This window comes from Gouania willdenowi, chromosome 21 (assembly GCF_900634775.1).
Source record: "Gouania willdenowi chromosome 21, fGouWil2.1, whole genome shotgun sequence".
NCBI classification, from domain to species: Eukaryota; Metazoa; Chordata; class Actinopteri; order Blenniiformes; family Gobiesocidae; genus Gouania; species Gouania willdenowi.
In genome coordinates, this window is record NC_041064.1 from 25,939,329 (window position 1) to 25,963,719 (window position 24,391).

Sequence of the window (24,391 nt, forward strand, 5' to 3'; positions counted from 1 at the left end):
GAGAGGATGGGGATGCTCTTTTTCAAGAGCTAATATGGTTTATAGTCAATAAGGTGGTACTCAAACCATGTACAGTAATTTCCATGCTATAAAGTGCACTGTTTTATTGGCCGCATTACAATAATTTAGTCATTTATTCAAAAATCCAGACAAATGCCACAGCATAACATAGGCCGCACCCTATTGGCCGATGAGGGTGCCCTTCAGACAACCCGGCCAATCAGAACGGGCAGGTAGGCGGGCTATTGTACTCAAGTTAGGTTTCACAGAAGTAATAGTTGAAACACGAAGTCTCCTCCTCACTGCCCCACGTCTACCTATCGGTCCATTTACAGCTTTTTATGGTGACTTTTTACTGGAACCAGACTGATACACCTCTTCATCCACTCTTCTTACCATGAACTACCGCAGAGCGATCACAGCGAGTCGGACTTTGAGTCAGAATACGGACGCGATCGCTTCTGAACAAATTCAACGTGGTGATTTGGCAACTTCATGCTGTTATGCTACTATTACAAACTGGCTGACTTTTATTGTAGACGGAATGGAGATGTTTTGATCTCCGCTCTCAGCCTCAGAGTCCAGAGCAGCGATCAGTCCTGAACAAACCTAATGCGTTGATTTAACAACTTTATGCTGTTTATCTTTCTATTACAAACCGGCTGACTTTTACTTCATTCATGCTGCTGCTGCAGCGGGCTATGTGTCTATCTCTCTCCCTCTTGACAACATTTCTCCGTGTCCGCTGGTCCTAGGAACCTCGTATGTTCTATGATGAGGCAGTGTGCATCATGACAAAATGACTGATCAGAATGATTCTGTGCGAGCAAAAACAATTTATGTTAACAATTTCATTGTTCCACCTGATCTAATGTGACGGAGCTCAAGTTTGTGGCAGCATAAAGCTTATCAAACCGGGAAAAATCCACAATTTAGCCGCGTCACTGTTTAAGCCGCAGGGTTCATGCGTGAGAAAAAAGTAGCGGCTTATCATCCGCAAATTACGGTAATTAGGTCTTACCCGCATGCACAGCTACAAATACTCAGAAATACTAACAGCACCATCTGATTGTATCAGACAAGAACATGCAAAAATGGAAGTATAAGAGTAAGAAAGATGCCATAAACATTTATTAGTCGAGATAAAGGAATTACTTTTTTTCTGTCACAGCTCTTTGCCTTTAACCTCTTTCATTCTGTGTTGTTTGTTTAGTGTTGTAGTGTTTTACAGTGTGTGCAGTTCATGCAGCAGCGCTTTCATTTATGTGACTGTAGACCATTGTGAAACCCGAGTGTGAGCGTGCTCAGTGGACCACAGCTTAGCCATGCTGCCTCTCAGCTGACTGATACAGATCCCCGTCTTTGTGAGAGGAGATTGCATGTTCTCTCCTTCATAAAGTCAGTGCATAATAAACACTGTGGCCCTCATTTATCTATCTTGTGTGAAAATGGGTGCAATTTTGAGTTCAAATTTGGTCGGACAACAGGACGTGTGATTCATGAAACATTCGTATTTGACCAATCCCAGCGTCCAAATGAACGGGTGTTGAGAAATCCGGCGGTTGAATTCAGTCATTAACTTGTTACGTCCTCCTGTTACAGAGGCCCCGCCCACAGAGGTCAAACAAGAAAAGAAGCTTTACCAAGATGAAAATCGTCATCTCACATCTGCCTTCAGCCAATTTTACCTATAATTCATCATATTACCGATTAATGCAACACATTTGCTGGTCGGTAGCAGAGTTTAGTAGTGGGTTTATGCAGTATTCTGTGGAAGGAAAACCTAAAGAGTTGACCCACATGAGTTATTTTAAATGATTCCTAGGGGCCAATATACAGCACTTGACCGTATCAATGCTCCGAGGCGAGGCTTCCCTCTTGAAATACCGACTACGTAAGTTTGGAGGAGATGGACCGTCTTTCACCAAGTCATGTGACCTGGAGAATGCCTGGAGAAGTTTCACTTTAGGGCAGTCACGTGACCACAGGCTTGGCTATATATAGTTCCCACGTGACGTTCACTACAGAATTGCTAAATACCGAAGCTTGCATGAATTTGATCGAACGCACGTCGTATGCTCAGATGTGAACGTACGCACAGTTTATAAATGAGGGCCTGTGTGTGTATGTTTTGGTAAGAACTGAGTTTTTCAACCATTGAGGCAAAGTGTTATTGTTGAAAATAATTTAAAACTATTTTCCCTGAAACACATTTCAGTTGATTGGTCATCCATCATTAGCCAAATTAGAAGGTAAAGTTGCATTGATAAGCAAGAGTGAAAAAATGTGCATTAGTAAGGTGAGCATCTGTTATTTACAACCCTGTGTGCGCACGTTCATTATTGGCTCTTACAACTTGAACTAATTCAACACATTTGCAAGAACTTTCCAATGTGCACCAAATACAAAAAATTGAACTTAGAAGGACCGAAGGAAACACAAAGCCACGCACTACACATGCACAATACAAGTCCTTTATAGTAGGGTAACATGAGAAGAACGTTCGAGAGTAAGACAAAGTGAGAAAGTGAAGAGTTGAGTTGAGGTGTGTGTGTGTGTGTGTGTGTTTCACTGTGGGAAAGTTGCTGCCTGAGGAGTGGATTCTACTGCAATTTTAAAAAAAAAGGCTCAGACAGAAAAAAAGCTTTTTGGATGATAGTGAGCAAAAACTTATATAAATTCACTTTTTGTTGTTCAAATTGATTCTTTAGAAACATTTAATCCACTCAGCTGTAAATTTTAACTTGCTACACTGCTACAAACAAAAAGATTAGTCACATTTTTTGGTAAAAAAAAAAAAAGAAAAAGAAAAGTGGGACAAAATAAAAATATTGTAAAGATCAGTTACAGTACTTTGGTAAGTATTCCATGTTTTTAATAATTGCATAATTTATTGGTTATCAGTGCGAGGTACTAAAAACAGTTATTGATAATGTTATTGGACTGATTGGAAGTAATTCAATTTGGTGCATCACTCAAAAGAAAATGTTTCCACATTTTCAATGACTTGCCATCAGGAAGAAACCGAAAGCTAATGTGATGATTCTGCATAACGTGGCTATATTTATATAGTGATAAAAAAATCCTTTACAATGAGAAATACTGTTTATTTACCATTAGGCAATAATGTATACACTGTATACAATTCAAGAGTTTAAAAAAAGCAAAAAAAGAAGGCAAAAGATAGACCTTTCTTCCCTTTCTGTCACCTTCATTACCTCAACTAACAACCATTTATAGTGTGAGATGAAACATTAAACGCTGCCATTTTCTTCTACAGGTAGCCTGAATGTGCACACAGGCATGTGTTCACAGCCAATCAACACTTCCACCCATCTGCTGCGCATAGGAAGCTCCCAGTTAAGACAAAGACCACTTTGTGTAAGGTCTCCGCAAGTACCATCTTAAACAATGCAGCCACAACACTGGGTAAATGCATGCACTTAATCACTGTGAGGCCTTTAATTAGATAATTAATAAATACTCAAGTTTACAGAGAAGAATGCAAAGTACAGCACATCCTAACAAATACAATCATTGTGAAAAACATGCATGCATGTGTGCGCGCCACTGTGTTACCTGGTCGAACAGCTGTTTGCCTGTTGTGTTGGGCTGGATGGCAAACTCCAGCTCAGCATCCATGGTGGTGACACGCACATTAATCTGCAAAACACACAAATTATTTTATAGATCTTGTAAACATGATCAAGAAACAAGGGGATGGGAGGCGCTGTTTTTTCTGCAGGCTTATTCATTACATATATTCAACAAGAGAAAATGTGTGAGGACTGGGTTTAGGTCACCAGACAAAGGGTCACTGTGCATGTGTTTGCACTTTAATGATTGTAGTATTTTTTCCCCTCCCACTTTTTTTCTAATCCTGCCAATATTCAATACACACAGAATTTGTGTTTATGTTTTGTGAAAATTTTGGGTCACAGAAATAATTGAGAATGGATTCTAAATGAAAGGATGATAGTCCCATTTATCAAACCATTGAGGAAATAGACTTGAGACTGCAGTCACTTTGACATCTTTGGTGGCAAAGATGAACACCCCAGATAATCATTCAGTTTTCTGCAGATTTGAGCAGAAAAAACCATAACATTTATGATAAATATTAATTTATTAACTCCTGCTCTTCGACTATCTGACAGCACACTTTTGTTTCTACAAGTGACAGTGCGAAATCGTGTATACAGGGCCAAACATGAGCAGCCTAGACTAGGGCTACCAATACACAAAATGTTACAATAGCTAATCTGTGTTTAAACGCTCATATTTTCTCACCTTTTACATTGAAAACAACCTGTCTACCCACTCCTGAGTTGACAGGATATATCAGGCACAGCAGAGGTACTACAAACTGTGATAAACCAGCATCCATATAAGGTGCAGGCTATTTGAGCTGTAGAGCGAGAACAGATCATGAGGATGATCCTTCCACTCACTCATACCTGGCAGTATTTTCTGATCACTCATCATAGAATGAATCTTGGGTTTCAGAGCTAAATGAGTCACAGATAATCTCCTTTAGCTGACACACATTACACTCTTACAGTCAGTCTACTATTAGATGACATGTTGAACTACTGAGTCTCCAAAGAGAGTGCAGTCAGTGTGTGGGTGCATTGTGCATCCAACACACCCGCCGCCCGAGGTTTGGGGATTTTCCAGGCAAATATCCAAATGCTTTACATTAACTACTGAATTATCAAATCCTAAAACATAAATTGAGTGTGAGGTAAGCTACATCTTCAGCCACAGCTGGCCTGAATCAGTCTGATAAAAGCATGGCTAACAATCAATCTTGTACTTTTGCAAACGTTTTGCTTTCACGACATGATGTAGTAGATATTTTGTAAAAGCACAGGCACACAGAAGACCAGAGCGGGAGTTCTATATATCCCAATACGACAAGTTTGCTTAACGGGACAGGTGGTAACTCCTGTAACTCCGCGAGGAAAATGATATAAATAGTAACGCACATGACTTGATGAGTAACTTTACAGAGCTCTAAGCTTTGAGAGCACGAAGAAATATTTGGAAGCACAAAATCAAATATTCAATGACACAAAACACATTTTTTAAAATTGATATTTTTATTTCACATTTTTTTCCCCTGTGAAGTAAACTTAAAGGGTATTGTTTTATCATTTGAAGGGTTGGATGAAAAGCCCAATTTCCAAATTCAACTCCGATTAGTGAAGCATTAATTGGAATACAAACCGATTTTTGGATTATTAAATATTACTGATTACATTTTTTGTATTTGCTGATTATTACTCTTCCATGTAACTTGTCTGCTCTCTGTGAATTGATCCAGTCTTCAAGATCATTTCCTAGTTCGGGTCATCTTTTTGCGGTTCTTCCGGATGTTTTTTTAGGCTCAAATGCGAGTGAATATTTTGAATTGTAGAGCTTTAATCCGATCACTGCTTTAGAAATAGTAATGCGCAAGATTACTCATTCCTGAAAATAGTGGTCGTATTAGATTAACGCATTACAAGTTACTGCCATATATGGTAACAAGTTTGGATAAACTACGACCAGGCCCGCGGAACGTGTCCGCATCGAATAGCATGTAGCACATTCCTAAGAATTCAGTCAACTGACTCGGTTCCACAGAGTAAAAAAAGACTAGCATTTGACGTGCAACATCGATGTCAAATTTTGGCATCAGTGTCGCAGCGATACAGCGCCGATACCGGACCTCGTATCTCACCCTCTTTCAAAAAGTCTCAGAAAGGCTCTTGACATCCACTCAGATTATCTATGTCAAATTACAGCCGGATTCAACGAGCATTAACGAAGGAGTAGTCTTTGAAACATGGGCCCCCGGAGTAATGGGCCCCATTCATATATTGGTATGTTTCAATGATTCGGTACCACTAACTGTTGCAATATTTGACACACAAATAAATGAGAAGACGACTTTAATCGAAATTGCCGAAAAAAAGGGAGGTGGGTCCCCAGGCCCCTAATCGAATTGTGCGAGGCATAATTATAATCTACATTGAATTACCTTTGAAACAATATATCACAACTATGTTCCCATAAATTTGTAAATTACCGGAAATGGGGGGTGGGCCCCCGGGCCCCATTTAAAAAAAAAAAAAAAGGGCTCCGAGCATCTCATCACATTCATTCATAGAGTAAAAACTGCATTCCGATCTAATGAGAACTAACGGAGTACTCATTTGAAAATTGGGGCCTCCGGGGGCCCCCTGTGACACGTACGGGGTAATGGGCATCATTTATATATTGTATGTGCCAGTGATTCGGTACCACCAACCGTTGTAATATTGACTCACGAATAAATGATTTTTTGGGTGCCCCCTGGGCCCTAAATCGAAAATAGGGCTCCAAGCGTCAATGCGTACACATCCATAAATTATACCTACCAAATTTCAGCCCAATCTATTCACAAATAACAGAGGAGTAGCAATTTCAACTAGTGTACACAACAAGAAGAACAAAGTGAGTGGTGTTTTGAGTCCGGACACACACGACCTTCCTTTGTTTTGAATACAAAAGCAATCAAATTCACCCTTCAGCCATGACTTCTGGCACAAACACAATTTAATATTAATTTATTGTAAAAAAATAGTTTATTTTGAATTTTTTGTGTGATGCACATCGGCTGTCCATTAATACTTAACAATTTCACTTATTTCTTTTTTTAGTCATTGACATAAGATACCATTATATTATACGACAGCCAACTTGTCACTGAATGCAACTTTGTACTCATACTGGCATATATCATGTCAGGTTAACTGTAAACTGTGTAACTACTAATGTGAAGAAAGAATACACTTGAGTAGGAGAAATAAAACGTGTTTGAGGCAGCTTCACAGTAGGAAGGCAGTGTTTGCAACAGTGTTGGGAAAGTGTGGGAAAACCAACACATGGGATTGTTATGTCAGTATGTCTGTGTATATTGATTGTGGTAGAAAAGACGTCTGTTTGTATGCAAGGAATTACAGCCATAATGACACACACAGGAACACACGTCACTTTAAATTCTTTATGCATGCATGCATCCACTATGTGCTTCCTATATCGGGCAGATAAAAGTTTCATAGTAAGGCTGATTTTATAGTTATTGATGCAACACTGAAGAGAGATTTGTTCTCTCGGTGGAAAATCAAGCCTATTTATTTTCATTTTTTAAATAACATTTTATTGATTGTTTACAAGACAGGTGGACAAAAAACTTGTAAATTTAAGGCACACAATGCAAAGAAAACAGTTGGCAGGTATTTTTGTGTGCTAAAGAAAAGTGTTCATAGTATATCCTTTATAATCTATTCAATTCAACTTAAATTATTTAGCACGAACTAGAACTACAACAACCCATCTCAGGGCACTTGTTACAAAGTTGTTTTTTTTAATGAGCTGTATTTTAGCAAACAAAAGTTGTCAGAAGAAACCCAGTAGGCAGGTCTGGGCCAATAACAGATTTTGCTGGACGATATACTGTCCCACAAATTATTGCCGATAAAAGATATTATTAAAAATGCAATCAACTTGTATTTCTCATTAGTATTTTTTAACATTGTAATGTCAATAATTTTTAAATATTTTAAACAAAAAAAAAATACAAACAATGAATCTGTTAGCAAAAAATTGCAAGCAGTTATGAAAGGGGGCTGAGCCTTCCCGCCCGACTCGGCCCCCAGGTTTTGCGGAGCCCATTGAAGTACGTCACGAAGGATGACGGACTTGGGGCGAGCGTCAGGACACAGGCTAACGTGCCATTTGCAGTGAACAGGTGGATATGAAGTTTTGGAAGATGTGATTTAAAATGTGTTTGCACCTATTATAGCGCCACCTAGTGGTGCACTTTTTGGTATGGGTGATCAGTGTGCTCTTCTATATCTCCCCTGTAAATTTCACAGCCCTCAATATATTAATTTAGCTGAAATAAATGTTTGTTTATTTATGTGTTATGATGTAATAAGCCATGCCCACTTTAACCAATCGCAAAAAACTTTGAGATATGACCTCAGGAGCGACCCAAGGTCATACCAATCAAATTTAGTAAAAGTCGGTCTTGCCATTTTAGAGATATAAGTATCCCTTATCTGCAGCGCCCCCTAGTGGCCTACATTATTCAAATTTGGCACATACCCTCACTGTCACATGCCAACTAAGGATCTCAGATTTGGTGTAGTTGGCATTTATTTTGACCAAGATATGCACCAGTTCGCATTTTATAGCTAGTTAGAAAACTTTACTCGTTAACAAGTTGCGCTTTTTTTGCCCGAACAAAATTCTTTGCAGAACTTTAGATCAGGTCCAACTGAAGACTCTACGTGCCGTTTCACGCTGATTGGAAAAAACCCCAAGAACAAGTTCTAAAAAGTAGGTTTTTAATGTGTACTGACTTACAAAGAGCAATGTGCTGTGGGAGTGGGTGTGGCCTTGCCCAGGTGATTCAGTGCTATTCAGGGAATCTGTGGATATGAAGTTTTTGAAAGTGCGGCATACGGTGTGGGAGTTATACCAAGGTAACCAAGTTTTGGTTTGTCTGTGTCTCATTCCGTTGAGAACCATGCAGATCACCCTGGACTGATTACTAGTTTTTGTCAAAACTAACACACAGACAATCAAAGACACAAGCATATACACCTTCGATCAGTTAACTGAGGAGACATCAATGAATTAAACATGTAGCTTTGGGCAGTGAGAGGAGACAGAAGGACAGAGAGAAACCAACACCAGAGCATGCTCATTCTGCTCAGTGGTTTATACTAAACGTGATAAATATTCAAACACGCACAAAGCTAAAATGTCTCTTTACAAAAATAATAAATATTACAATTGTGTTAGTACAGTGTGTTACATCTCTATATACATTTGTTGTTGTTTTTTTTAATTTAGGACTGGATTTAGTTTCATAATAGTTATTTAACAGTTGTCCGTCATCAGTTTCCATATGTGACATGTCCTTGATGATAACTTCATAGACACTAGACAGTAAAGCTCTAATCTCCAGTAATGCCTCAATGATTAACAGCTTCCTGCTGAAGACTCAGCGTTCTGTATCAAGTTGTTCAAGTTGTGCGATTACAAAACGTTTGTCAGTGTGTCCCTTAATTCTAAAAGACGATAAGGAAAATTATTAGCCTGTCTGTAACTGGCTGTGTTTACCAGCATCCTCCTCTGCCTTCATGTTATTTATAACCAGTAGTGACGACTTAATAGTAGCCAAGCATGTAGAGGCAGAAGCAGCCCACGCAGCGAGGCCCACCTGTTGACAGTTTGTGACAGACTCAGACAGCCATAATTAAAAGCTGTTGCTGGTTAAGCTGTTTACCAGAGGCTTTAAAAGCATCCAGGCCAAGGCTACCTCACCTCCTCCCTGAGTGTTTATCACAGTGACCCCAGCTTGTAGTCTCTGCTGGCTCACTCTCCATCTCATGTGTTTTCAATACACATATTGAACAACTGAATAATGTGTTTTATAAAACAGCTTTTTCACACCTGATATTCTGTTGTATCATGCTGGATTATTAAATTATACTCAGTGGAAAAACAGATGCCTTAAAGGATTGTTCTAAAAATATGTTGCTAACTTTTAATGTTAATATTATTCTGAACACAGCTTTAAATAGAATTAAAGATTTCAGAAAACCAATCACATGAATTTGATCATATAGGTGAAAAGAGGACGTTGTAGCAGTGAACTTCACACCCTGACTATAATTAGATTTAGTGACTCAGATTATTCCCATTATATAAATGAAAATGGCTCTCTGAAATATTTAAAGCCTTCAGTAATGGCTCGCCAAATACCCCCACGGCACACACACAACCCTATAAACCCTGATCCTGAGGGACATCATCTCCTGGAGGGGCAACATGTGCAAGCCGCAGCAATAAATCAATAATGTACGAGGCGGCAGCGGATCTCACACATGGGATTAATGAGACGTACACACAGACACAAATTAAAAAATACACGAAAAATGTCTACATAATCATAAATACACATTAATCCCATGCAATATTTACACACTTGCACAAACAAGTCAAAAATTCAAGCAAGACTAATGTCAATAAGCCGCTCTCAGCATTATTACAGGCTTTGTGTAGGAAATCAATGCAAAAAAAGTCTCCAGTAAACATTAACCCACAGGGTTTTATTCAGTCTTTTATTTTCTCCAACTAAGAAAATTATTAACAATCTGTTCTGCGTGGTGTATTGAAGGAATTAGATATTATAACTGTATTAGAAAAACTGCTGACAATACTTTTGAGAGACATCTCCTCACTTGTTTTTTTCCTCCACTAGCTTTTACTGTGAAACAAAAACATCCACACACGCCAACTTATTTGCCTTGTTGTCAATAATAGAAAATAAAATAAGTGCACATTCCATTCCTCATCTTAATATCTCAACCAACAAAATAATCCAGTTAAAAAAATCTTTATCACATAGTGGAACGCAGTGAGGACAAAATAACGAATCAAAAATGATGGATGAAAAACTAAATCATCCCATGAAGGTCTGGACTCAGAATCATGTGCAAATTAAAAGTGAAAAATGAGATCACAGGCTTATACAAATTAGCTACAGTAGCTCAGTGATGTGTGGCCTAAGCATGCTCCTGATGAGACAACGGATGGTCTCATGAGGAATATCCTCACAGACCTAGATCAAAGCATCAGTCAACTCCTGGACAGTCTGTGGTACAACGTGGCATTGTGGAGGATGGAACGAGACATGTCCCAGATGTTCTTTATTGGAATCAGGTCTAGGGAAGGGGAAGGCCAGTCCATTCTTTAAAATCAATAGCTTCATCATGAGGGAACTGCTTACACCCTCCAGCCACATGAGGCTTAGCATCGTCATGCCTCAGAAGAAAACCTACTGGGCCCACTGCACCACTCCACGTCTCCTGGTGTACTGGCCTTTCTCCTGGTACCTCCTCCTCCTATCTAGACACTGTGCTGGCACACACAGCTTGCATTCATGTGCCATCCTGAATGAGTTACACTACCTGAAAAATGTCAGTGGGTTGTAGACACCACCTCATGCTACTTCTAGTGGTGAGGGCACTGGAAAAATGCAAAAGTGACCAAATAGCATTCATAAAGAAGGAGGACTGAAAAATGGTCTGTGTCACTGGTCTGTTGTCTTTTCAATTTTGTACAACAGCAGGTAAAATTGATTCACAATCAGTGTTGCTTTCAAACTGGATAGGTTGATTTCCCAGATGAATTGATCAATGGTTCGCGCTCAACTAGTCTGCGACACTCGGAGAGACTAATCATTGGTTCACAGCTCAACTTGCCTGGGACACTCGGATGGACTAATCATTGGTTCACAGCTCAACTTGTCTGGGACACTCGGATGGACTATCCTTCTATCCTATTCGGTTTGTCCTTCTGTTCCCCAACCCAACCATTCGAAGCAGCCGGCTGCCACCTCTGAACCTGGTTTCGCTGGAGATTTTTTCCTTCCCACTGTCTCTTAATGCTTGTTCATGTGGATCTTGTTGGGATCTTTCTTTCTGACAATGGACTATTTTTTTGTTAAGCCCTTTGAGATGACTTTGTTGTAATTTGCTTCACGTGTAGTTCCAGTGTAGCCTGCCTCCACAGCTTCATCTCCAACCCTCTTGTAGTTGTAGCTATCCTCAGCTTCGGGGTTAGCTCCCTTGCTTCACAGCAGTCATTGAGTATGACTCCGGTTTAATTCAACAGCTGAAACGTTTAATTTGCCAATCCCTCCAAAACAGCATACAGCTTATAATCGATATGCTCCGGTCACACACGCATTCATTCGCAGTTAAAGGGCCAAGCACATACCGTGGCCCCCTTGTTTCTGCTGGGTCGGGCCCCTCAGCTTCTTAGGGCGCTGTGGCTGCCAGCTGAGTCAATGTAAAATTATTATTATTATTATATCTTATTTCATTATTAATATACATTTTCCTCTCTTCATCCCATTGTTCTCTGGGTGTTTTTTTAAAAAATACATTTAAGTTTATGAATCAATTCAGAATCGTGGATGATTAGAATTGTGATTCTTATGTGAATTGATTTTCCCCCCACCCCTACTCAACAGGTTACTGCAATTCAATTTACGCATTTTTCGACAAAATGTGGTTCACATCGCTCTGTCCAAAACTACAGATTTAAATCACTGACAAGTCTAGAAATGTAGGTTGAATCATTCTTAATGGTTTTTGGAATTTGCAAATGTAACTCAGCAGCCCTTAATGTCTCTTCTCTTACAATTATCATTCTAAAAATAACATGCATGCATCCCCCCCACTGTGTGTAGGAGTTCTATGTTACAGCATTTATTTTTTTGCCACTTTACTGTGAAACTAAGTGAAAGGTTTTATCATAAATGCAAGTACACCTGAATCATTTACAATCCTTTTTTTTTTTCAAAGGAATTCTAAGCAGTTGAAACAAACAAAATGTTTTTGGCCCTGTGAGGGGCATGTTATCATGAACCTCATGTTTTTCTTTTTCAGGTTACCAGGTCAGAACAGAGCAACCTTTATACTCCACTCCAGGTAGCATAAAAGAAGAACTGGGGTCAGTGGGTGGTGTTGGGATGGATGCACATACAAAAAAAAAACAACAACATGGCCTTAGGGGGGCTACGGTCCAGAGCAAACACTCATAATTCATGGCCTGCCTGAGGCTCCCTGTTGTGCATTTTAGGGTTGTGACCTCTTTCACATTGCTCTTTAAACATGAAAGTCTTCTTATCTCTTAGACTATTTTATAGCCTCAACCTGCAAATAAGTTTGTGTTTTTAATTAGAAAATTTGACGAGTTTAAATCCAATTAAAGCTGAACTATTAATTCCAGTCAATAGTCATAATCTGTGTCAGCAGTTTTACACTGAATCAGGGCTGCTCTTCAGAGCGAGTAGTAACATTGTTGCCACACTGCAAACTGGTTTTGGGTTCATAATCCTGGTATCGGACCCTTGCATGTTTTACCAAAGTAGTGCACATGGCTTTAGTCTAGGTTCTGTGATGTTTTGGTTTTTTTCATATATACAAGCAGTGTTTATCACATCATCACAAATGTAGCAATAAAGTAAAGCATAAACAAATTACTGAATCAGTTTTAAATAAAATAGTGCGATAAAATTCACTTTATAGAACCTCAAAAAGTGCTATTCAATGAAAATCTATTACAGTAAAACTTTTTTCTTTAAAAACTGCCAAATTAACTCTGACCGACTGTTTCTTAAACAAATTCTCTAAACAAAGCACAGGATATGTAGTTTTACTCATCCAGATGCCACTGACCCATTACAAAAGTTGTCCGTGGACCACTTGTGGGTCCCCAAATGCTGTAAAAACATCTTAAGTCTGTGCCCATGCACATGTTTATAAAATCCTTTGCAGGAAGCAGTGAAAATATTGAATGGTTTACACTGGAAAAGCAGAACTTCAGGTCAAAGTGCAGTTGTTTGAAACCGGAGCAGGGCTTTCCCTTAAGGGCGACCCGGGAGTGAACAAAAGGCCTGTCATTCGCTCGTCACACAAATCACTTTTTGTGCTCGGATAATCACGTAGTCCTAATCATATGATAATAAATATATTTCCACTAATCAGACTTTAATTCCCCATTACGGAGATTGATGTGCCGAGGGTTGGTACGGTTTTTAAATGAAGCCACAGAGTATGATTATAGAACCTAATGAATCCGTTTTTAGCACAGTAACTATTATTAAAGCTCCAAATTTAACAGCATGCATTGACCTGCTCTATATAAATAATACACTGAAACAAATCATGCAACTATCATGTTACCTGATACTTGTTTGATCAGTTTTACACACTTCATTTCTGTTTTCTATGACCATCAGAATGTCTGTGTTTAATATAGATTGAGCAATTCTTTTTTTTTTTTTAAACCATGCAGAACCTGCATTACCGTTAAGGTGATTTAAAAATAATGTCAGGAGGATGGCTTCAACAGTATTTCAGTATAATCCTGATATTTACGCTGCAGCACAATCACAGCCTGTCTGAGTTAGTGTTAAAGTGACATGAAAGCTTCCAGTGTCCTTCAGTCTAAGAATAGAGCAAAGAAAGCTCTCTTTGTGCTCCTTTCTTTCCGCTACTGTGTGAACTTTACCTAAATGTCTGCACTTCTGTAATGCATTAAAACTAGGGGGGCACCAATTACAATTTTCTGGCCGATCACCAATTTTTTAAAAGCCTGACCTGCCGATCCTGATTTTTTCTTTTTAATAACTAACAGCATACACCTTGAATGTTCAAATCTTATTTTATTGTAAAACATTGAACAATAGTTGTGAAACAATACTAATTTGTTGTTTTAACTGGAGATGAGGTCGTTATCTCAAATATAAATTGAAAGTTTAGAATATTGCTGTCCAAAATACTAAATTATATCACTTCCTTTAGTCTTGCACTGCAGACCTGTTTGGAGCTTTTTGCCAAAAATATAGTGTACAGCAGTATTTTGGGTTTACAAATAAAGAAAATCACAGGGTTTGGGGTAGATGATAAAATAATAATCTACAAAACATCTTAAACCAATAATTAAGTGTCCTGAGATTTAGGGTTCCTTGATGAGCGAAAATTAAAAAAAAATGTCCAAATGCAGCAGCTTTGTGGATATTTAAATGTAAAAATATCAATAAAAATAACTTCAACAGCTACAGAATAAAAGCTCAGAAAAGTCAAACATTTTACAGAAATAATAAAGTGCATCATTATCATAAGTCAATGGGTAATGACAGAATGAACATGACACACGTTAGTTGTTCTCAGTCTTATTTCAGTCACTTGTTCATTAGTTACAGATTTTTCTTCAAATCCAAAGCCACAAACTCCATTTTCCTCATAGTCGCTTTGCTCTTTTCACTGATAAGCGTTCTTAGCGGACAACTGGCTCTTTGCACCGCTAGCTTTTGCATTAGCATTAACTTGATTGCTAGCTTCCATGCTGCATACTCAGTGGTGTCTTATGGTGAATGAGGTAGTGTTTTGTATGCAGCTCCACCAAGCCCTAATTCCACATAATACAGCTGACTGTTGTTGTTATCCTGTGTAGCAGAGGCATGGGCAGCAAAGACATGCACACACGTGGTGGGCAGGGCTGTTGGTAATCTCACAGCAGAAGAGTTCAGTGGCTGGCTTTATGACGAACTTTAAGACTTTTGCAGAGGTAGAAAAGATCGGTGGAAAATTAGGGAAATCGACGCCGATAAATCGGTGCATCCTTAATAGGGATGTCCTGATACAACTTTTTCACCTCCTATATATGATACCGATATTGCGGCCTCGCATATTGGCCGATATCGATACGATACAAAATCTACCCGAATCATTCATACATACTTATTTTGTAGTGTGGAATGTTAGAAAAGATTTGATCAAGTGATGTTACTCAAACAGAGAACAAAAGTCAACAATTCAAGCTCACTTCAGTTATTTTTTTATCTTCAGTATATGGTGGGAACAACTGAGGGCGGGGACAAAAACAACAAAACCTATTGGTGCATTTATATCCGAGATTTTAGATGCAATCCGATAAAATCCAATGTTCATTTTCTGGCTGATATTGGATTGGGACACCCCTAATCTTTAACTCACTCACTCACTTATGTGTAAAACCTCAAGTCCTGAAGCACAGTAACAAATAGAAGTGTGACAATATGTCACGATGTTTCATCTAGCGATATGTTATGGCTAGATTATAAAATCCATGTTAACGGAATCACGGACAAAATCAAATGGACAGAATTGGCATGAAATGAGTCACTGTGAGAAGAAAGGAACCTTTTTTTTTTTTTTTTTTTTTATTTTAAATAGGGACTACGTGTTTCTGGGGAACACTTTCTAGGGGCACCATCTCTATTCCTCCCGTCTTGGCTGCATTAAAACAGCGCCTAATCCACCTGAAACCCAGTTTAAACTGCCAAAAAACTATGCAAATCATCACTGACTCCTAAATACAGAGCCCACCAGTGCCTGCTAGGGGTGGGAACCTCTGGGTACCTCACGATAGTGTTGTGTTCAAGACCGAGACCACTATCCGAGACCAAGACCAGAACGCACCGAGACCAAGACTTCCGGGAGTTGAGACCGAGTCAAGACCAAGACCGAGACAAGCCGAGACAGAGACCATAAACATTTTTTTTTTATTTAAAAAAATATATAAATAAATAAATTTATGATAAGGTTCGACAGTTAAATAACATTCTCTCTTTAGTTTTAGTTTCTTTTAAATACATTTGACGGAGAAAAAAGGTGCCTGCAAAAAATTAACTAAAATATTAAAACTACTACTGCTACTGATAAATTCACAATTATTGTACATATTTGAAAACAAAATTTTTATGTCAGCTGAATGTACAGCAAGTGTTTGAAACTAAATAAAACAAACTCGAACCCTGGAACAGTCATGTGACAAATCAATCAACAGTTCTTGTTGTTCTTATTATTATTCTGGATCTACGATAATCTATGACATAACAAGAAAAAAAAAAGATTAAGTGAAAAAATACAATTTTTATTTTATATCTCTGAAAGACAATGAATTGAAAAAGTGTCCTATGAACAGTGACAATATTTTAGTGCAAGATTTCTGTAAATAAGTGTCAACATACCAATGTAAATGAATAAGTATCTCCAATAGTGCTTTCTGTAAACAAACAAAAGGGTCTTTCTTACCAGTGACATCAGTATAGTGCAATATTCCTTCAACAAACAGTGACAAAATTTCTGTGAAGACATACCTGCACATTTTAGTGAAAAAGCAGAAAAGGTTTTGAAAATAAATAAATAAATAAATAATCAATACCTAGCAGGAGCATATCGATCGTCGATCGTGCAGAAAAACATCGCGATATATCACCCTATCGAGATATCGTCACACTCCTAGTGCCTCTGAAACTCCGTCCGTTTCTCATGTAGAGCAGCAGCGCTCTGTGCAGCATCACCTGCTCAGAGTGTGTTAACAACATCTCAGAGCTACAGAAGATCTGTGGGAAAAGTTGCATGTTGTTGTGGATGAGACATCGATGCCAGAGTAACGCACTGACTGAAATGTTTATTTTTTATATGCAGTGACATTTTACTGTTTTCATAAAACAAGTTCATTCAGCACTGATATTTGTCCATGTTTACAGAGAAGTTGATAATACTTGCACTGAAATGATTTTTTTCTGCATTCATTTTGTTTTTAATGATTTAAAGTTAATTTGCAAAAACATCATGAACAATATTTTGGTTTAGCATTGTTTTGTATCAGTCTTCCCTTAAAGACTCAAACACAACACAAGGACATGTGACTAGTTGTGGTCAGTGTGTGTTAAGAGCCACTGTGCAGTAAACACTGTTTTACTTGGCTGTCATTCATGTGAAATTGATTGACAACGTTTTGGAAATCCTGTGAAATGGATTCAGTGCAGTCAATAAATTCTGAATTACTTAAGTGACAGATATCGTGATGTATCGCAGATGAAATTTCTAGCAACATATTGATTATTGCTGTATCGTCGTATCGCAATATCATCGTTATCACAGGCAAAAATATCCTAATATATTGTATCGTGAGGTACCTGGCGATACCCAGCACTAGTAACAAACAAACCATTGCAAAATTCATCAAGAGCTCACTCTCTTCACTGACACTGCATTGGTTTGGTGATGTCAATAAGGCACCAATTACTGAGGATTGTTGTGTATAGTATACAAGTAAATAATCAATAATAATAATTTTATGTAATATGGTAAATAATTATTATCTCTTGTACAGCCTTATTTTCCCAATGCCATTTAATTTCCATTTCATCTGCCTTCCCTAATTAAATGGCATCACTGGCTAACATGTTTTTTTTAATTGTTTTTTATTTTGCTTCGCAACATACAAGACATAACATAACAACAATGTGATAACCTGACAGCATACATCCAGAGAACAACATTTACAAATCCGTACAGTACAGTAAACAGTACTATATATATACACATATATACATATATATTACATATAGACAGGAAAATGGTAGTATGAATATAAACCACATAATAAAGACAGTATAGTAAACATGATGTGGTAACCATGGAGGTGAAAAATAAAGACAACAAAATAATAATAGAGTTAATTAATTATTATGTAAATCAGTTTCTGGTTTGAGGGGTCAGGGATAAGTGAATTGGTTCTCAGGAAACTACAGAGCTGTTATTTCATGTTTGTAGAAAGTTGAGGAGGGGAGACCAAACAGAGAGGGGCTCTACTGCTGAGTTTTGAGTGGAGGTGGGTGAGTTTTCCAGTGAGATGTGTTCTATGAGTAAGTTTTTCCAGTGTGTGTTGTATGTATTTTTCTTTGATTTCCAGTTAACGAGTATGGTTGTCTTGGCGATAGTCAGGGCTGTGAGGAGTAGTTTATTGTTGTATTTGTTCAAGTTTGTTGTTGATGTGTCGCCAAGTAAACAGAGTGAGGGGGACATGGGGATGTGGCAGCCCATTAGAGAAGAGAGTGATTCGGTGACCTCGTTCCAGAACTGTTGAACCGGTGTGCAGTGCCAGGTGTAAATATAGGTCCCTGGTGTGTTGAGGGTGCAATTATTACAAATTTCTGAGGTAAATCCCATTTTAAACAGTTTCTGCCCAATGAAGTGGGTTTGGTGAAAAATCTTGTACTGTATTAGTTGTATGTTTGCATTTACATGGAGCAGATCAGCAGCAGCAATCGCTAAATCTGTTTCCCATTTTGTTGTTGGTAATGTTATGGTACTGTCTAATTTAGATATTATTTTGTACATTTTGACAGGACTTTTTTTGTAGGTTATATTAATGAGTTCTGAAGTTAGGCATGAGAGATGGAGGTGAAAGTCTGCAGTGTTACATTGGGCATTAATGGATAATTGTTTTTGGAGGTATTCCAGGTATTGATTGCTCCTGGAGCCACATTCCTGGACCGGGTTGGGAAAATGAAATAGATATTTAAAACGATGCGTTTCAGATGTGTGATGCCTTTGTCTGACCATGTGCGGAAGTGAAGTGTTTTTTGTTGCTTAGAAAAATCATGATTGTTCCAGATGGGTGTGAGTTTGCATGGTGTTACAGTGGGTTCAGTAATTTTGTGGAATTCCCACAAGGCTGTCAGAGCTGTTGATATTATCATTTGAAAAAACGTGGGCGACATTTAATTGATGGGCTGATAAATGATAAATTTGCGATTGGAATATTGTTACATGATGTTTGTTCAATGTCTAACCATATAATATCTGACTTTTGAGGGTGGATCTATTTAAATATGTACTGTAATTGATTTGCAATCAAGTATTGATGGAAGTTTGGTGCTGAAAGTCCTCCCTGTGTCTTGGGTTTCTGTAGGGTTGTTAGTTTGATTCTGTGTTTTATTTTTCCAGTAAAATTTATTGATGATAGAATTAAGATTTGAACCAGGAAAGGGTGGGTTTGGAATCATATTAAAGAGTTTATTTTGGGTAAAATTGTCATTTTCATTGTCGTTATCCTGCCAATTAAAGAGTGGTAAATTCATCCAACGGAAAAGAGGGTCTGTTATTGTTTTGAGTAATGGGGTGTAGTTGAGCACACGTTTCAAGGACAAGGAGTCGGCAGCACGGGTGAAATATAATGCAATGGAACATTTTGTCCTGTCCAGAACAAGTAAATGTGAACATATTAGTAACGCTGATGGTCAATCCTTTGGCGTGCTTGTGTCCCCAACTCCATGTCAGTGCGACAGCGTCGCTTTGGTTAGATTCTTTCCGGGAGTCTCTTCTGCAATATTATGAGTCCATTTGGCTTAAATTGTAACTAAGTCCATACTTCTAGTGCAATATAATGTTTCACCTTATCAGGGCGCTGCTCTTACTCCAGGGTTAGAAGTGCGTAAGAGGAAAAGAACTTAAGCAGATTTGAATGGAAACGCCAACATTTCAGGACCGCTCCAGCCAGAGTGTGTAACTGGGATGGAGGCGCTCAGTGACTGACTTAAGTACGCAACCAAAAACAGAACCACTGTGTGGCTTTTTTGACTTACGCGCCTAGGAGCAATGACTCCTTAATCATTCATTACTGAGAGCAGTACTATAACAGAAAATTGGAGGTACTATTATTGATACATACAGTATGCTTCATATTGTAATGTACTGCACAGGTCCCAAAACACTGGGCCAGAAATGTCCAAACTACAACTATCCATTGGTAATTGGCCCACGGAGAAGAACAGAAAATAATAATCATGGCACCAGGGAAGTGGTGGCCTAGTGGTTAAGGAAGCAGGCTTGTAATCGAAGGGTTGCCGGTTCGAATCGGAGCAAGTCCCTTAACCCCCAACTGCACCCGCATCGTGGCTGTCCACTGCGCCTCAGGAATGGGTCAAATGCAGAGAACAAATTTATAAAGAATAAAGAAAGAATAAATAATGGCAAAAGCCCCTGATTTAAACATGAAATGGATGTTCCTGCACTTTCTGGTTCCAACACTAAGCAGACCAATACAATGCAACAAACAAAACTGATTAAAGAGAAACTCACTGAGTAGTAGTAGAGTAGATAGTGGCACCACCATGATTGTGCACACGTGTGTGAACAAGCCAGTTATTTGCGGAGGTCCACAAATTGTCAACTACACACACTGCCAGAGACACACACATTGTCCCTCCCTGGTAATTGAGCTGCTGTCAGATTTTTTACACAGCGCATGTTTGCCAAAGTCTTTTGCATCTTTTTACTGGTGCACCACTTCACAAACAATTTAAAGGCAGTTCACCGTTTCACCTGCATATTCAGTGAAAGCAAATTGCAACGGTGCCAACATAAGGGGCGCAGATCAAAACTTGGACAAAACCAACAGCATGAGAATGACAGAGTGAGAGAGTAAACTAAGACCCAAACATTCAGGCCAAGCTGATCACAAGAGCACAATTATAGCTGATGTGCAGCAGTGTTTTAATCAGCAAGCGACAACTTGGTGGTACATATGTTTCAAACTTCTTCCCGCTCATCATAGGAATTCTATGCTGCAATAAATCAAAAAGTCCAACACATACAGTAATTAATCACAACTATTTCATGGTGGAACATCCTCTATGTCACTGACCTAATTAGGACATGAAAATGCCACCAGTAGCTTCACTAATTGACTTCAAGCGTTCATTTTTTAACATACTGGCACAAAAACCCAGAAGTTGCGGACTCACCGGTTTGGGCATCTTCCTCCTTCTCCACCCTACGACTGATTAAACTGAAGAAATTGTCCTCCTGCCTCACTCGGCGGCAACAGAGCCTGCAACACACAGGAAAGAAACTTTCAGAACAAAATAGCTCATCATCCATCCAACCTTATAAGCATCTAGGCCAGTGATTCTAAAAGTGGGGGTGCATCCCCTAGGTGGGGCGTAAGCTCATGACGGTGGGCGATTAGAGATTTGGCATCAAGAACCACTCACCTGGAGGGGGAGGGGGGTTTGGGCATTATCTTTTTTGTTCTACAACGGGTGGCGCAAAAAAAACAAACAATTTGAGCCACTCATCTAGGCAGTGTTTATGTTGTGAGTAAAAAGAAAGAACCTGAACCCGAAAAACCCTCGATGAAAACAAGTTTCCAATGCTTAAACAAAAAACGTTTGTTTCACAGCAACATCCCATGTTAGTTTTCTTTTTACTTAACATTAAGAAAAAACACAAAGAAACGTAATGAACCGAAACTTAAATTAAATTAAACCTCTTAAAACTTTCACTATGGTGTAAGTCAGTAAGACATTGGCAACAAATGGTTGATGCTTTGATAGTAGGGGACGATCAATCGAGATTCAAGATATATCGAGTTTTCTATTTTGGCGAAAATTACATAATTGCCTACATCGATAAACAGTATTTTTTGTATCAAAAACTTGTTGATGTAGTTTCTGCTTTCACTACTTCATAGAACAGCATAAAAAAGGACAGTAGATAGATTGATTTTTGAGTGCATCCCAAACCCAGACCTTCCCTTAAACAAACCACACCACAGAACTCACTCACACATGCTGTCCCTTATAGGAGAAAAAGACCTAAAGTGGCAGATATTGTGCAACCGTTTGTTAATAAGTGAGCTTGTTTGTCGCATGGCATCAGCAAATTTATAGCATAATTGTTTTTCTGGTTAGGTACAGAAAATAAAAACAAATACTCAAAAGATGTATAACTTATGCTGTCACTCGCTCTGATGCAATTTTCCTCCACTTGGACACTCATCCTTATAATTACAAGCTTTGTGTCTCATTCTGTCTCTCAGGGTCATTCAGTAGGAGAAAAACTGTCTAATATGGGACCACTATTGTTTGCTTACATTCAAATCAATGTAAAAAGCAGAATGGACACTCCCCACAGGTCTGCTGCTGCTGGTGGAATGTTGTGCCTCCCTTTCTGTGGTCTTCTCAGCCCTTTTTTACAGCTCCTCCTCCCTCTCTACCTGATTACTGATCTGAATCAGGTGAATTACGTGAGAGGGAGGAAGGGCAGGCTGAGAGGCCAGGAGGCACCAGCCAAAACACAGAGCATGACTGTTGTTAGAATATATCTAAAGAATAGGCTACATCATGAATCCATGATTGGACGGTGAAAACCTTCATAATTAACATTATGGTTAAAATCACCAAAAACATATTTGAGTGAGGCCGTTCACAAAAGACTAAGAAAATTAAATGTGACCTAAAAATAAAGAAGAAAAAAAGAAATACTATATAATTTTAGAAGATGGGTGAGAGACATAACGTTCAGCTGAAATGTGATGATTGTTAATTTTAGTGGCATTTTAAACCCTAGCAAGTCTTAAAACTAATAACTATTGTCAGACATGTCCTCACCAAATGAATTTCAAGTTTCAGCTCAATCCTTATTAATAAAAAGGAAACCAAAGAAGAGAAGAGTTTGATAATGAGAAAAAATATAAAGGGGTGTAGAGTAGAGAAGAACAGTAGAACACAGATTGGCAAACATATTCCATGCAGAAAAACAGTCATGACTATGTTTCACTGAGACTGATAGAACTGAAGCTCTGACTGCTGAAAGAATCCTTACGCATAATGTATTGAAATGCTTATTTATACTACATAAATTGTACATTTAAAGCATAATCCTGAACTTGAATAATCCTTGGAGGTGCCTTGCGAGTGAGCGCAATCGGCGCAGAAAATTTTTAAATTTATGACTCTCTGAGAGCCAAATTTAGTGACGTAAAGCTAAAGTTTTTGTTTTTCAATATTTGTTCCAATCCAACCTTACTTTAAAACTAAAAGTTATTTATTGAATTGGTGAAGGGCCATGATGAAGGTAGTTATAAAGTTACTCATGCTTGGTATAGGTCCTCTACTAATAAATACTCACACACACTGTATAGACAAGAAATAACATTTTATTCAAAAGACTGATTCCAAGACATGCTTTTCAAACTTAAATGAGGTATTATGTGGGACCTGCAGTAATATTGGAACACACACACGGAGGATGCACACAGTAAAGCTTTAGTGTCCCTAGGCAGCACATCATACATTTGTGATTTACATTTTAATGTCTCTTTTCTTTCCTCTGCAAACTTATATGTTGCTGACCATCTGGCACATTAGGAATTGGTCAGCATTCCACAGAGAAAATGGGATCAAACTCCTCAGAGGGACTGATCCTTATTAACTAATTAATCAAGAAAATCCTTAAATCTGCATTTAAAGGACAATGGTGTTTAGCTTTTAAACTATTGTAGATAAAAAAAAAAGACTTGGTTGCATATAGGATTCTATGTTTACTTTTAAATGTCACTGGTCATGTAGGGAAAATAGGGCATCCAATCCAACGCGATATGTGGCAAAACTGAACAATATATCACTGATGAAAATGGTTAATTGTTGGTTATGAATAAGTATGTAACGTGTGTGTTACTGTCCATGTCCACCAACAGAAATGTCCAGTATGAAAATACATGAAAGTGCGCCTCACTCCGCTCTTGAACCAGACCCTCCCCTCTGTCTGAGGCAACAGTGATAAGTGTAAGAGTGGTCCGTGGCACGTAGGGACGGACACACACGCACGCACTGAGAGAGGGCTTTGTAAACAAATGAGCATTTATAAAAAAAAGTTAACTCACACAATGTGCAAATGAAATGCTTGCACTGTAGAGTCCGGAAATCTTTGAGAAAGCAAGGCCAGTTACTTTAAGTCTGATATAGAAAAGGTGCGATCTGATCTTTGTATTAAAGTTTGTGCACTTATAATGGAAACGCAAACTAACACAGGAACCACCTTTTTTTGGGACCGGTTGATGAATGCAATTTGTGCATAGGCCTTGACCCATCAACGTCACAGGCCACGGGGTCATTTAGGAATAACAGAGGCAGTCAGAAAAAAGTGGAAGAAATAGC

General features: G+C 38.5%; 1 protein-coding gene across 2 annotated transcripts in view; it reads right to left on the reverse strand.

Moving 5' to 3' along the window:
- Positions 1-24,391, reverse strand: part of LOC114454830 (radixin) — a 43,219-nt gene that overhangs the window by 13,278 nt on the left and 5,550 nt on the right. Inside the window, exons 2-3 of one of the 2 annotated variants that reach the window (XM_028435620.1) lie at positions 21,197-21,282; positions 3,580-3,663 (exon numbers count right to left, since the gene is read on the reverse strand). In XM_028435620.1, the coding sequence (XP_028291421.1) occupies positions 3,580-3,663; positions 21,197-21,208 (96 nt within the window). In that variant the 5' untranslated portion in view covers positions 21,209-21,282. Of the gene's footprint in view, positions 1-3,579; positions 3,664-21,196; positions 21,283-24,391 lie in introns of those variants that run through there. The other variant, XM_028435621.1, reaches the window with a different exon arrangement.